Genomic DNA, 14828 nt, shown 5'->3' on the forward strand with positions numbered 1-14828 from the left:
CCGAGGATAGCATTTTTGGTCAGTTCATAATTTGATCAACTCTCATCTGGCAACATGGAATAAACCTCATGGGCTTTTCCAGTTAGCTTGCTTTGTATTAAAAGAGACCAGGTCTCAGCTGGCCATTTTAGCTGCCTTGCCAGTTTCTCAAAAGACGCCAAAAATGCTTCCACATATTCCTCATTGAATTTTGGAATTAATTGGGTGAGTTTTAGCAATTTTGTACACAGCCCTGAATTCTGCTCCTCCATATTGGCCATGCTTTCACTGGGATTACTCTGTTGCCCCCCTAGTTGACTCAAGCCGCTTCAACTCTCTTTCTTCGCATTCTTTCTGCAAGTTTCTTTCTCTCTCTCTCTCCTGCCTCTTTGTTTCCTTCTCCTGTCTTTCATTTTCTTTACGTTCCTTCTGGAAGGCTCTTTCTTTCTCCCTCTCCTGTCTCTCTCTCTCTCTCTTTCTTTCCCTGTCTCCTAATTCAAGTTTCCTTTGTTCCAATGTTATCTTTGCTAGCAGTATCCTGTCTGGGTCGACTTCTAACACTGCTTCTGCTTCTTCAGATTCAAGGGAAAAATGGTTGGCCACTAGCCTTAGGAGTTCAGACTTCCTAGCCTTGCCACGTACAGTGATCCCACACTGCTCAGCCATTTTTCTCAACTCCTCCATAGACAGTGCTTTTAACTTATCCCAAGTTACTTCATCCTAGCTTGGATAGCTACTCTCTTCAGTTGCAGACATGTTAGTATTCAAGGACACACAACCACAAGAAAACCTGTATTGATCTTGCGCTCTTTTTGATTGGGAACAATTTGGCTTCCCACTTCCAATTTCTCTTGTTTGTCTGTGGGTAAAATTCCAGATGCTAGCACCCAAATTTCTGTTATGAGCAGGTGAGAAGGGGCCTAGAGGTCCCTTTTAGCCTTGACCTTTGGTCTTACTGTAACAGTATTTAATTTTAAACACTGTGTTTTGAGCTCCCCCTTGGTGAATCCTTGTTCACTGCTTTCCCATTATAAGGCAAATAAATGTGCACAAACAGGTTTAAAGAAGAAAAGTGAAATTTATTAAAACTTAAGCTTAAACTCTAATTTGGTTAATGCCTACAGATACACGCTGCGCCTACGCTAACATGCACACGCAATACACGCACACTAATAGGGACAGAAAATAACAGAGGAAAAAATAAAGTGAAAAAGTTGGAGGCAATCTCTGAAGGGGTTTTTTTTTACTGTGCTTCGAGCCCATTGTAAAGTTTTGCTTGTCGGTAGACCTTGCTTTTCATTGGGGCCCAGTATTCTTCTTCAACTTTGTTCACTGTAGGAGACTTTTCTCTCTTGGGGTTCATATGTTTTCAATGGTTTCCAAACCTGGTGAGAGAGATGAGAGCAGACAGGAGAGAGACGGCGGCAAGCCAGCCACAAGAGGTCTTTTCCAGTCCAGGAGCAAACAGCTTTCTGAGTTCCAACACTGTTTCTCCGATTTAAAACTCCCCTAGTTGGCCAGCAGGTCACGTGACTGACTGGTTTGACCAGGTATCTTTTGTGTACTGGGGGAGCAGTACTACTGTCTGCTAGTATGCAAAAATGTCTTTCCAGTCAGGGGCTTGGCAACCCTTTGTAATAGCCTTCTTTTCTTCTCAGCAACAATTTTAAAATTTAATGTCCATGTGGTGAAATTAATGTGCCTCATTCTTGGCAAGTGGGGGCCTGCATGACACTAGTGAACCTTCTCTGAACTGCTGCCAAAGCAAGTATGTCCCTCCTTAAGTAAGGTGACCAAAACTGTACACAATACTCTAGGTGCAGTCTCACCAATACCTTGTACAGTTGAAACAAGACTTCCCTACCATTACACTCCAACCCCTTGCAATAAAGGCCAACATTCCATTTGCCTTCCTAATTGCTTGCTGTACCTGCATGCTGACTTTATGTGATTCATGTAATAGGACACCCAGGTCCCTCTGTACTACAGCATTCTGCAGTCTCTCCGACTTTTTAATATTGTACTTTTCTATTCTTCCTGCCAAAGTGGACAACCTCACATTTCCTCACATTAGACTCCATACTGCCTGTGCGGAGTTTGCAGGTTCTCCCTGTGTCTGCGTGGGTTTCCTCCGGGTGCTCCGGTTTCCTCCCACATGCCAAAGACTTGCAGGTTGATAGGTTAATTGGCCATTATAAATTGCCCCTAGTATAGGTAGGTGGTAGGGAAATATATAGGGACAGATGGGGATGTGATAGGAATATGGGACTAGTGTAGGATTAGTATAAATGGGTGGTTGATGGTCGGCACAGACTCGGTGGGCCGAAGGGCCTGTTTCAGTGCTGTATCTCTAAACTAAACTAAACATCAAACCTGTTAGACGATTGCAAGGGCTGAGGCTCCTCCTGTGCTACCTTCTGGATCCCCATACTTGCCTCTCTTGCAGTCACGCCCTCCTGTCCCTGACCACAGACCAAATCAGAAGACACTAGCCTAAGGGGTGTGACTGCCTCCTGGAACAAAGTGTCCAGCTAACTTTCCCCCTTCCTGATGCATTGCAGTGTTCGAAGCTCGGACTCCAGCTCATAAACTCTGAGCCAAAGTTCCTCATGCTGTAGACACTTAATGCAGATGTGGTTACTGTGCATCACATAGGTGTCCGCCAGCTCCCTCATGCTACAGCTGCAAAACATCATCTGCCCTGCCATCTTTGCTTTAAACTAGGTTTAGCAATATCACTCAACAATTATCTGCAGTTATATCAATTGGTTTAACTAGGTAAGCTACAAATAAAATGCAATACTTATATCTCCCCAGTACCAGTTAAACTACTGCCCCCATTTAGAGAGAGAAAAAAACTTAGAATTTACCAATTGCTCACCTCACCTAATTAATGCTTACGGGCTTCAGCTCTCACATCTCACTGCAGATAGAGGCTGCTGCTGCAAGACTTAAGATGCTGCTGCAGCATAAAGGAAACGTAGCAACCTGTAGTTTTGAGATCAAAAAAGAAACCCCAGCTTTCTAATGATAGAAGCAAGGCCGTCTTCCAAGTGGTGGGAAGAAAATTTCTCAGATGCAGACCTGAAAGTTCTTCTGGAGCAGACGTGACAATGGAGGAACAGCTTGTTAGGACGGTACAGATGGAGACCTTTAATGTCAGTGGTGCAGACCTCGTGGAAGGAGGTGGCAGTAAGTACTACCTCTCTGACTCCCCCACACATCATTACAATTCCAAAAGAAGTTTAATCTAGAACAAGAACTCCACTTTCCCAGAATGCACTGCCAGTCCTTCACTACCATCGTGTTTAGGAGCTGTAACAGAGGATCAATAGTGTGCAGCAGTGTTCGCTGCACCATCATATTTACAATCACCATTTTGAAATTAATCTTCTCTCACAGCCTTACATGCATGCTCACCCTTCAAAATTTCACCTCTCCTGACCTTGTTTCCTTCCAGCCATTAGTATCACCATTCCATTCTCAGCCCGCTGATACCTGAGATGTACTGTATTACCTGGCTAAAAGAGGACTTTCACACTATCTGCTTTCTTGGCACATTTCATGGCACATATTGCCATGGAGAGACAGGCCTCAGGAGATGGCCCCCCAATCTCAGGCCCCTGACATCTTTTGAGTAGGAAGCTGTGGAACTCCTAGGGAGATACACATCAGAGGGGTGTTAGGGATGGAGAAGTTGGAGGCTCTGTGTCAGCCTCAGAATTGTCCTGATAATCTTTCACCACCTACTCAAGACCATAGTCAAACTTTCTGCAAGCAACCTCTGGCTACTCCTTCTGAAAGTCTCAGGAAAGATTTGCCTGCCCTTCACTCTTTCTAACCTTCTATCCTCCAGCTGAACCACAGTAAGAAGCAGAGGAGTAATATCTACTAGGCCTCTCTGCTTCATGGCACACCACCGCATCCTCATCCACATAATCATATGCTCTTTCACTGCCACAGCACCAGCTCAAAGAGAACTACTCCGTGCAATATAGATAGTGCAGCTGAAGAGATTATATTGAGTAAAGCACAGTGTACAAGTGAACCAAAGGAGATATGGAGTGAAACAGAACCTTGACCATCCCCTGTGTACAGGGGATGGTAAGAAGGGGTGAACTTTAAACTTTGTGCAATCTGGGGGGGAAGGTCAAATTTAAAAAGTGTTTTTGGGGGGGAAGGGCAAATAGTTAATGTAATTATTATTGAGGGGATGAGAAAGGGGTATTAGAAATTTATTTGATAAATTTTGGGGGGTGTACCTTTAAAAATTTAAATATGCCAGCAGGGCTGGCTGCCTTTTAAAAATAGTACCAGCGCCTGCGCAGAGGCAGCTGACGCTATTGCCGGACAGCCTGCCCTCTCCACATGATTGGGGGGGTGGGCCGCCCCGGCTATTTCAATGAGCTGCCGCGTGGGCCGCCATTTTTTTGAGCTCCCTGGCAAGATCAGCAGCAGGCTGTTAAACCCCAGCCCTAAATGTTCCAGGTCAGGGTTTTGATGAAAGGTCACAGACCTGAAACGTTGGGCTGGATTTTCCCACGGGCTTCGGGACGCCAATGTCAGGACCAAATGAGGGTCTCACTCCCTCACTTGCCAGCAGCAAGATTGGCGGTGCTAACTTCCAGAAGGTGGTTTCCTAATTGGCTGCCTCCGCATTTGCCGTCTATTAAGGATGGCAGCCAGGCTCCCAATGTTTCAGGCCCAGTCAGGGGGTCGCCAGCTCTCGAGCCTCGGCAGCCCCATTGGGAGAAGTGTGCATTGCTGCGGCAGATCAGGGACTGCGAGGGCACCTCAACATGGACGTGCCCTTGCTGGCCAACACAGAAGGGCTGCAATGAAGACTCCCAAAGCTGGCAGAGACATTGGGATGAGGGAAAATCCCTCTGCAGGCCTATTCATTGACATCATCACAGCCCCTTAATTGGGGCATGGAACGGCTGCAGCCAGAAGGCCATCCCACATGTACCGGCAGCCTCAGGAAACGGGCTGCTCTGAGGTCGGGAAAATACCAACGCTGGCTCAAAATGGTCCCTAAGTGGAGCCTTAATTGGACTAATTGGCTGCCCGCCTCCAGGGAGCAGAGAGCCAACCCAATTCTCAGCTCGCCCCTGCAAAAGTCTCCAGAGGTGGGAACGCATCAGGGAATCATCCCTATGAGGTTCCCCATTATTTTCCCAGATCCCTCAGCACCCCCCCCCCCTCCACATCCCCAACCCCGCTTCCAACCATGTCTCCATGGGACCAAGAAAATCTGGCCTATTAACTCTGTTTCTCTCTCTACAGTTGCTGACAGACCTGCTGAGCATTTCCAGCATTTTGTTTTTATTTTTAGAAAATTATTTGGTTCAACTTTTCTTTTCTTTTATTGGTACATTTTCCTTGTCACTAATTCCTAATTTAAAAATTGCTGGAAGTAGAAACATGTTGTCGAAGCTTTTCGTCTTGCACTCATCAGGACAATACTCTAGAATAACCAATGTAAGGGAAAACAACAACTTATACTGCATGGGAAGAGAGTGCTGATTGGTTGGCAAATGGACTCTGATTGGTAGGGGCGTTATCATGGAGAATGCACCAGTTACAGTGACTGACAGTTGACTGCCAAGCTTTAAGATTGTCAGTAGGGCTCGCAGTGTCGTGCATTTGCGCGTACTGGAAGCTACATATATTAATACACAGGGCCCTGTTCTTTGAAGACAGAAAGAACATGTACACACATTGCGCCTGTTTCAGCTGAACAAAATAAGTGACAGCCATTCACTGGTTCATTCCTCAGGGCAATGCCTTGACCAATCAGAGTTCACTTGCCAACCAATCAGCACTCTCTTCTCAAAAAGTATAAGTTGTTGTTTTTCCTTACAGTAGTTATTCTTGTGTTTTGTTCTGATGAGTGCAAGCCAAAAAGCTTCGACAACATGTCTTTATTTTCAGCAATTCTCAAGTTCTGTACTAAACGACTATTTGAATTCCTAATTTGTTGTTTTTGAATGTTTTTGGTAGTTCCTGATTGGTAGGTTTGTAGCTGTTTTGCTTGCTTTTGATTTGCACATTCACTACATATAGAATTCAGATTTGTTACTTTTTCATGAATATGAAATTTGAGCCAACTAGAAAGTGTGGCGTCTATAGTTTGACATAGGAGCTGAGGCAGTGACAGAAAGGAAATGTGCAAATCCTTCATACTTATGCTAGACTGGATGAGACTCAGGAGTAGGTGTTCAGCTATCCACCAAGATCTGAAACTGACATTGTGGATGGGCCACCCATTACAGAAACAGCCTGATTTTCATTCCTGTTGATTTTAATGGAAATGAAAATCAGGCCATTTCTATAACGGGACCAATCCCCTGGATGGCAAATATATCTGACCATTTAAACATGACCAGAGTATTAAGCCATGTAATGTACAATGTATTATTCTGCTACTAAGCTGGAGCTGTTTTTCAGTTTCCCTGTTCCTTTAAAGCCAGAGAAAACATTAGAACATAAGAAACAGGAGCAGGAGAAATGCTTCACCATTCAATACAACCATGGCTGGTCATCTGCCTCAACTCCAGTTTATTACTCCCCATATCCCTTGATTCCCTGAAAGACCAAAAATCTGTCTATCTCAGCCTTAAATATACTCAGTAATGGAGTATCTACAATCTTCTGGGGCAGAGAATTCCGAAGATTCACAACCCTTTGAATGAAGAAGTTTCTCCTCATCTCAGTTCTAAATGGTCAGCCCCTTATCCTGAGACTGTGCCCCTGTGTTGTCGATTCCCCAGCCAAGGGAAACAACCTGTTAGTGTCTACCCTATCAGGCCCCTTCAGAACCTTGCATTTTTCAATGAGATCACCTTACATTCTTCTAAACTCCAGGGAGTGTATTTCCAATTTACTTAGGCTCTCGTCATAATGAAATCTTCCCATCCCAGGAGCCAATCTAGTGAACCTTTGCTGTACTGCCTCCAAAGCAAGTATATCCTTAAATATGGAGACCAAAACTGCACACAGTACTCCAGGTGTGGTCTCACCAAAGCTCTATACAATTGTACCAAGACTTCCTTATTCTTATATTCCAACCCCTTTGCAGTAAAGGCCAACATGCAATTTGCCTTCCTAATTGCTTGGTGTATCTGTGTGCCAATGTTCTGTGTTCCTTGTATGAGTGCACCCAAGTCTCTCTCAACATCAACTTTTAGAAGTTTCATGCCTTTTAAAAAATATTCTACTTTTCTGTTGATGCTACCAAAGGGAATAACCTCACATCCCCCCACATTATACACCATCTGTCATCTTGTTGCCCATTCACTTAACCTGTCTATGTCTCTTTGTAACCACTTTACGTTCTCCTCACAGCTTACATTCCCACCTAGCTTTGTATCATCAGCAAACCTATATACATTACTCTCAGTCTCTTTGTCTAAGTCATTGATATAGATTGTAAATAGCTGAGGCCCCAGCACTGATCCTTGTGGCGTGCCACCAGTTTCAACCTGCCAAGTTGAAAGTACCCCGTTTATCCCTCCTCTCTGTTTCCTGTCATTAACTAATCCTCTATCCGTGCTGATATATTACCCCCAATGCCATGCACCCTTATCTTGTGTATTAGCCTTTTGTGTGGCACCTTATTGAATGCCTTTTAGAAATCCAAGTGTACTTTACTAAATCTACTGGTTCCCCTTTATCTACCCTACTAGTTACCTCCTCTAAAACTCTAATAGATTTGTCAAACACGATTTCCCCTTCATAAAAGACTGCATTTACTGACAACGCAACCACTAGCTGACGCTGCAATGGCACAAACGCAAATGCAGCCTGTGCCAGTAAAACATCGCAGTTTGCGACGTCAGGCAGCTGCCAGGATTAAAGATGGCGCTGCTCAAATAATCACAAGATGGCAACCTAACACATGGCAGCACACAATGGCCGGAGAGGGGAGCGAGCGAGCCGGAGAGGGGAGAGAGCGGGCCGGGGAGGGAGGCGAGCGGGCGGGCGGGCAGTGAATGAGTGGGCTGGGGAAGGGAGGGAGCGGACGGGCCGGGGAGGGTAGGGAGCGGGCGGGCAGTGAACGAGCAGGTGGTTGAGTGAGCTAGCAGTTGGGGGTGTGGCGAGCGGGCGGGGGGCGGTGAGCGAGCAAGCAGGCAGTGAGGGGAAGGAAGAGAGCGCACCCGCCACCAGCAAGGTCTTCGGCAGTGCTCTCCCCGCTCCCCGCTCTCTCCCCACTCTCTCCGCGATGACATCATCTGAGCATGCGCCAAACAGTCCTGGCACTGCGGAATGCAGCGCATGTGTAGAGGGTAGGAACCAATTTGCGCATGTGCGCATATTGGCGCAGTCAGATGACGTCAGCTGCCAGCTGCATTGTAAATAATCACTGTGTTCATAAAACCATGTTGACTTTGTCTGATCATACTATGATTTTCTAAGTACATTGTTAAGACTTCCTTAATAATAGATTTCAGCATTTTCCCAATGACTAATTTTTTTAAAATTTGTTCGTTTGTGGGATGTGGGCATAGCTGGCGAGGACAGCATTTATTGCCCATCCCTAACTGCCCTTGAGAAGGTGGTGGTGGTGAGCTGTATTCTTGAACTGCTGCAGTCCTTGGTGTGTAGGTACACCAACAGTGCTGTCAGGAAGGGAGTTTCAGGATTTTGACCCAGCAACAATGAAGGAACAGCAATACATTTCCAAGTCAGGATGGTATAAAGAACAAAAGAACAAAGAACAGTACAGCACAGGAACAGGCCATTCGGCCCTCCAAGCTTGCGCCAATATTGATGCCTACCTAAACTAAAACCTTCTGCACTTGCGGGGACCGTATCCCTCTATTCCCATCCTATTCATGTATTTGTCAAGATGCCTCTTAAACGTCATTATCGTACCTGCTTCCACCATCTCCCCCGGCAGCAGGTTCCAGGCAACCACCCTCTGTGTAAAGAACTTGCCTCACACAGCCCCTCTAAACTTTGCCCCTCTCACCTTAAACCTATGTCCCCTAGTAACTGACTCTTCCACCCTGGGAAAAGCTTCTGACTATCCACTCTGTCCATGCTGCTCATAACTTTGTAAACCTCTATCATGTCACCCCTCCACCTCCGTCGTTCCAGTGAAAACAATCCGAGTTTATCCAACCTCTCCTCATAGCTAATGCCCTCCAGACCAGGCAACATCCTGGTAAACCTCCTCTGTACCCTCTCCAAAGCCTCCACGTCCTTCTGGTAGTGTGGCGACCAGAATTGCATGCAATATTCTAAGTGTGGCCTAACTAAAGTTCTGTACAGCTGCAGCATGACTTGCCAATTTTTATACTCTATGCCCTGACCGATGAAGGCAAGCATGCCGTATGCCTTCTTGACTACCTTATCCACCTGCGTTGCCACTTTCAGTGACCTGTGGACCTGTACGCCCAGATCTCTCTGCCTGTCAATACTCCTAAGGGTTCTGCCATTTACTGTATACTTCCCACCTGCATTAGATCTTCCAAAATGCATTACCTCACATTTGTCCGGATTAAACTCCGTCTGCCATTTCTCCGCCCAAGTCTCCAACCGATCTATATCCTACCGTATCCTCTGACAATCCTCATCACTATCCGCAACTCCACCAACCTTTGTGTCGTCCACAAACTTACTAATCAGACCAGCTACATTTTCCTCCAAATCATTTATATATGCTACAAACAGCAAAGGTCCCAGCACTGATCGCTGCGGAACACCACTAGTCACATCCCTCCATTCAGAAAAGCACCCTTCCACTGCTACCCTCTGTCTTCTATGACAGAGCCAGTTCTGTATCCATCTTGCCAGCTCACCTCTGATCCCGTGTGACTTCATCTTTTGTACCAGTCTGCCATGAGGTACCTTGTCAAAGGCTTTACTGAATACTGAAGTCCATATAGGTAACATCCACTGCCCTTCCTTCATTAATCATCTTTGTCACTTCCTCAAAAAGCTCAATCAAATTAATGAGACACGACCTCCCCTTCACAAAACCATGCTGCCTCTCGCTAATAAGTTTGTTTTTTTCCAAATGGGAGTAAATCCTGTCCCGAAGAATCCTCTCTAATAATTTCCCTACCACTGATGTAAGGCTCACCGGCGTATAATTTCCTGGATTATCCTTGCTACCCTTCTTAAACAAAGGAACAACATTGGCTATTCTCCAGTCCTCTGGGACCTCACCTGTAGCCAATGAGGATGCAAAGATTTGTGTCAAGGCCCCAGCAATTTCTTCCCTTGCCTCCCTTAGTATTCTGGGGTAGATCCCATCAGGCCCTGGGGAATTATCTACCTTAATGCTTTGCAAGACACCCAATACCTCCTCCTTTTTGATAATGAGATGACTGAGACTATCTACACTCCCTTCCCGAGGCTCATCATCCACCAAGTCCTTCTCTTTGGTGAATACTGATGCAAAGTACTCACTTAGTACCTCGCCCATTTCCTCTGGCTCCACACATAGATTCCCTTCTCTGTCCTTGAGCGAGCCAACCCTTTCCCTAGTTACCCTCTTGCTCTTTATATATGTATAAAAAGCCTTGGGATTATCCTTAATCATGTTTGCCAATGACTTTTCATGACCCCTTTTAGCCCTCCTGACTCCTTGCTTAAGTTTCTTTCTACTGTCTTTATATTCCTCAAGGGATTCGTCTGTTCCTAGCCTTCCAGCCCTTATGAATGCTTCCTTTTTCTTTTTGACTAGGCTCACAATATCCCGTGTTTTCCAAGGTTCCCGAAACTTGCCAAACTTATCCTCCTTCCTCACAGGAACATGCTGGTCCTGGATTCTAATCAACTGACATTTGAAAGACTCCCACATGTCAGATGTTGATTTACCCTCAAACAGCCACCCCCAATCTAAATTCTTCAGTTCCTGCCTAATATTGTTATAATTAGCCTTCCCCCAATTTAGCACCTTCACCCGAGGACTACTCTTATCCTTATCCACAAGTACCTTAAAACTTATGGAATTATGGTCACTGTTCCTGAAATTCTCCCCTACTGAAACTTCGACCACCTTGCCAGGCTCATTCCCCAATACCAGGTCCAGTACGGCCCCATCCCTAGTTGGAATATCTACATATTGATTCAAGAAGCCCTCCTGGATGCTCCTTACAAATTCTGCCCCATCTAAGCCCCTAGCACTAAGTGAGTCCCAGTCAATATAGGGGAAGTTAAAATCACCCACCACTGCAACCCTGTTACCGTTACATCTTTCCAAAATCTGTCTACATATCTGCTCCTCTACCTCCCGCTGGCTGTTGGGAGGCATGTAGAAAACCCCCAACATCGTGACTGCACCCTTCCTATTCCTGAGCTCCACCCATATTGCCTCGCTGCACGACCCCTCCGAGGTGTCCTCCTGCAGTACAGCTGTGATATTCTCCTTAACCAGTAATGCAACTCCCGCACCCCTTTTACATCCCCCTCTATCCCGCCGTATGTGGCTTGGAGGGGAACTTGCAGGTGGTGGTGTTTCCATGCATCTGCTGCCCTTGTGCTTCTAGGTTGAAGAGGTCGCGGGTTTGGAAGGTACCGTCGAAGGAGCCTTGGAGAGTTGATGTGATGTATCTTGTAGATGATACACACTGCTGCCACTGTGCATCGTAGTGAAGGGAGTGAATATTGAATGTACTGCATGGGGTGCCAGTCAAGTGGGCTACTTTGTCCTGGATGATGTTGAGCTTCTTGAGTGTTGTTGGAGCTGTACCCATCCAGGCAAATGGAGAGTATTTCCTCACACTCCTGACTTGTGCCTTGTAGCTGGTGGACAGGCATTGGTGCTGGTGAGCCTAGAACCAGGGGACATAATCTCAGAATAAGGAGTAGGTCATTTAAGACTGAGATGAGGAGGAATTTCTTCACTCAGAATGTGGTGCATCTTTAGAATTCTCTACCCCAGAGAGAAGTTGTGGAAGCTCAATCATTGAGCATGTTCAAGACAGAAATCGATTGATATCTAGATACTAATGACATCAAGGGATATGAGAAAGTTGCATTGAGGTAGATGATCAGCCATGATCTAATTGAATGGAGCAGACTCGACGGGCTGAATGGCATTCTCCTGCTCCTATGTTCCCAGGAAGGCACAGGTGAGGAAAGAGAGGCAGGAAGGTAATGGAGACCAAACCCTCAACACATGATCGACCACTGAAGATAGTGTTACCTGGAGATGACCAAGACCCGGTGCCACAGGAGACTGCAACTCTCCAGGCAGATGGTCACAGACATCTGTGCTCTCGTCGCTGAAGACCTTGCACCTCACGGCACTGGTTGCCATGCCTTACCAGTGGCTATCCAAGTCACAGTGGCCTTGAACGTATTTGCTTCTGGTTCCTTCCAAGTAACAGCTGTGAACCTTAGTGGCATCTCAAAAATGGCTGCAGGCCACTGCATCTCGCTGGTCACTGATGCTCTCTTTGCCAAATTTGGACATCACATTCATTTCATGAAAGACATTGGCTCACAGGGACAAAAAGCATTAGGTTTCACTTACATCGCTGGATTCCCCCAGGTGCAGGACATCATCAATGGCTAGCAAGCGGCCAGTGAAATCCATCAACAGAAAGGACTTCCACTCCCACAATGTCCAACTTGTCTTCAACCATAACAAGAGCTTCCTCTATGTGTGCGCTTACTTTCCTGGCAGCTGCCATGATGCCTTCATCCTCCGCCAGTCGAGGCTGCCTCAGATCTTCACTCCAACCCCCAATGTGTGTGGATAGATCCGAGGGGACAAGGGAAGTCCTTTGAAGAGATGGCTACTGGCCCCTCAACGGGAGCCCCAGACAGAGGCACAGAGGCGCAACAACCAATGCCACCTGTTCAGCAGGACACTGAGTGGACTATCACACTTCTGAAGATGTGATTCCAGTGCCTGGACCAGTCAGGTGGTACCCTCCAGTACCCTCCAGCAAGAATCTCTGTCATTGTTGTCATCCGCTGTGCTCTCCATAACATGGCCTACCAGACAGATATGGACCTTGAGGACGTTGAGACCCTGGAAGGAGACAGCTCATCAGGGGAGGAGCAGAAGGTAGTAGAGGAGAAGGAAGAGGAGGTGGAGGGAGATGATGCTGAACAGAGAGGTGCCCCTGCTGCACGATGAGGTGGCCTCCTCCTGCCACCCTCTGGGAAGAGAACCTCCCTCCTCTCCTTCATGTGCTCAGCATTAGATCCAGGTTGGCATCGATGAGGTGAGGGTCTACTCTGACCCGGGTGCCAGGTCTCCGGCTCCCCTGTTACATCTCACTTCTCTCTGGTGCAGTGGAAGGCTTTGGCACAAACCACAGATCTCTCCCTCAGGACAACCAGCAGCCTCAGTGGTGGCTGCCTTGGGTATCTAAATGAGTCCCACACTTCATCTGACCCGCCTCCATTACTGCCCCCACTGGCTCTAAGTGGGCAGGAAATGCGTCTCAATTAAGAGCTCACCCCCATGAAAACCCGAACTTTGATCAGTTTCACACCAGAGGCAGGTTTCTGACCCAAAAGCAGACCTGGCTCCTGTTTCCCACCTCCGTGGCGAAAAATGAGCCCAAAATATTGGTTCAACATCTCTCTGATATCTTAGGTCCCATGATAATTTCTCCTGTCTCTGCCTCTAAAGGACCAATGTTTATTTTAGCTACTCTCCTTTATATATACTTGTAAAAGCTCTTACAATCTGTTTTTATATTCCTGGCTAGTTTACTCTCATGTTCTATTTTTTCTCATTTTATCAATTTTTCTTGGTATAAATGCAATATGGTTTAATTGCTTTAAGTAAACAGAGCTTGACATGATGCTGGGTTTAAAATCAAGAAATGCTGGAACCACTCAGCAGGCCTGGCAGCATCTGTGGAAAGAGAAGCAGAGTTAACGTTTCGGGTCAGTGACCCTTCTTCGGAACCTGGGTTTAACTGATGCTTGGTCAAGGAATTAAGAAAATGTATGTTGATTTCAGTTTGCATTTTAGAAGTAAACAGAAGTTCAAGATTATTATGCACCAGTAACAAAATGTGACACCTGCAAATGCTGAAGTACACTTTTAAATATATTAAACATCGATTAAATGTAAATTGTTTGCTATCTAACTATGGTTTTCATCTTCCAGTGAACCATTTATAATTTTTTCTGGAGGACTTTCCTATGATAAAGCGTGCAGAAGACCCAGCCTGACAATTATGCATGGCAAATCCATTACAGTTCTAGAAATGGATTATCCCATTGTGGACTTCCTAGCTCTTTGTGAAACACCGTATCCAAATGGTAATGAAAACGAGTGAACTGTTCAGGTTTTACTTACCTCTATAATAGGAATGTGTAATTGGGCTTAAATTAATATTGGCCCAGAATTTGCTCAAATGGCATAAAGGGAAGTAACACCAAAATATATGCTGAAATTTATGGCAGCTTATGCTGATATTTTCTGTCAATGTCGTTAGCGTACACTAGAACATAAAAATCAGCATCAAACACATAGAAACCAGTGTAAACAATCAGGGCCCAAGGAAAATGCAGAATTGTGCCATTTTCCTACTTCTATTGTTAAAAATTAAAGTTTGAAGCCATCAAACCATTCTTAGTGCACATTAGGCACAAGAGTTTCCACTTCGGGCAGAATTGGCAAACCAGGTGCAAATTGTGCTCATAATTGTGCTAGTTTTAAGAAGTGTTTTTCTTCCCCAAGTTTCCATTCAAACTCATTTGCATATTGCAGCATGTAAAATCTTCCATGAACCGGCGCAATCATGTTAGAACGTAATTTAAAAAAAATTAAATTCCTTGATATATTTAAGATTGAAAACCTGGTGCAGATTTATTAATACAGGTGAAAATGGGTTTATCGTAAAATAACCACTTTTAATCAGTGT

At 45.6% G+C, this 14828-nt stretch overlaps 1 protein-coding gene across 2 annotated transcripts in view; it reads left to right on the forward strand.

Annotated features, from left to right (window-relative positions):
• The window catches only part of stxbp5l (syntaxin binding protein 5L), a 679153-nt gene that overhangs the window by 422984 nt on the left and 241341 nt on the right, over nt 1–14828 (forward strand). For both annotated transcript variants that reach the window (XM_068039933.1, XM_068039934.1), the window contains exon 11: nt 14069–14223. In XM_068039933.1, the coding sequence (XP_067896034.1) occupies nt 14069–14223 (155 nt within the window). The remainder of the gene's footprint in view (nt 1–14068; nt 14224–14828) is intronic.

This window comes from Heterodontus francisci, chromosome 10, assembly GCF_036365525.1.
Source record: "Heterodontus francisci isolate sHetFra1 chromosome 10, sHetFra1.hap1, whole genome shotgun sequence".
NCBI classification, from domain to species: domain Eukaryota; kingdom Metazoa; phylum Chordata; class Chondrichthyes; order Heterodontiformes; family Heterodontidae; genus Heterodontus; species Heterodontus francisci.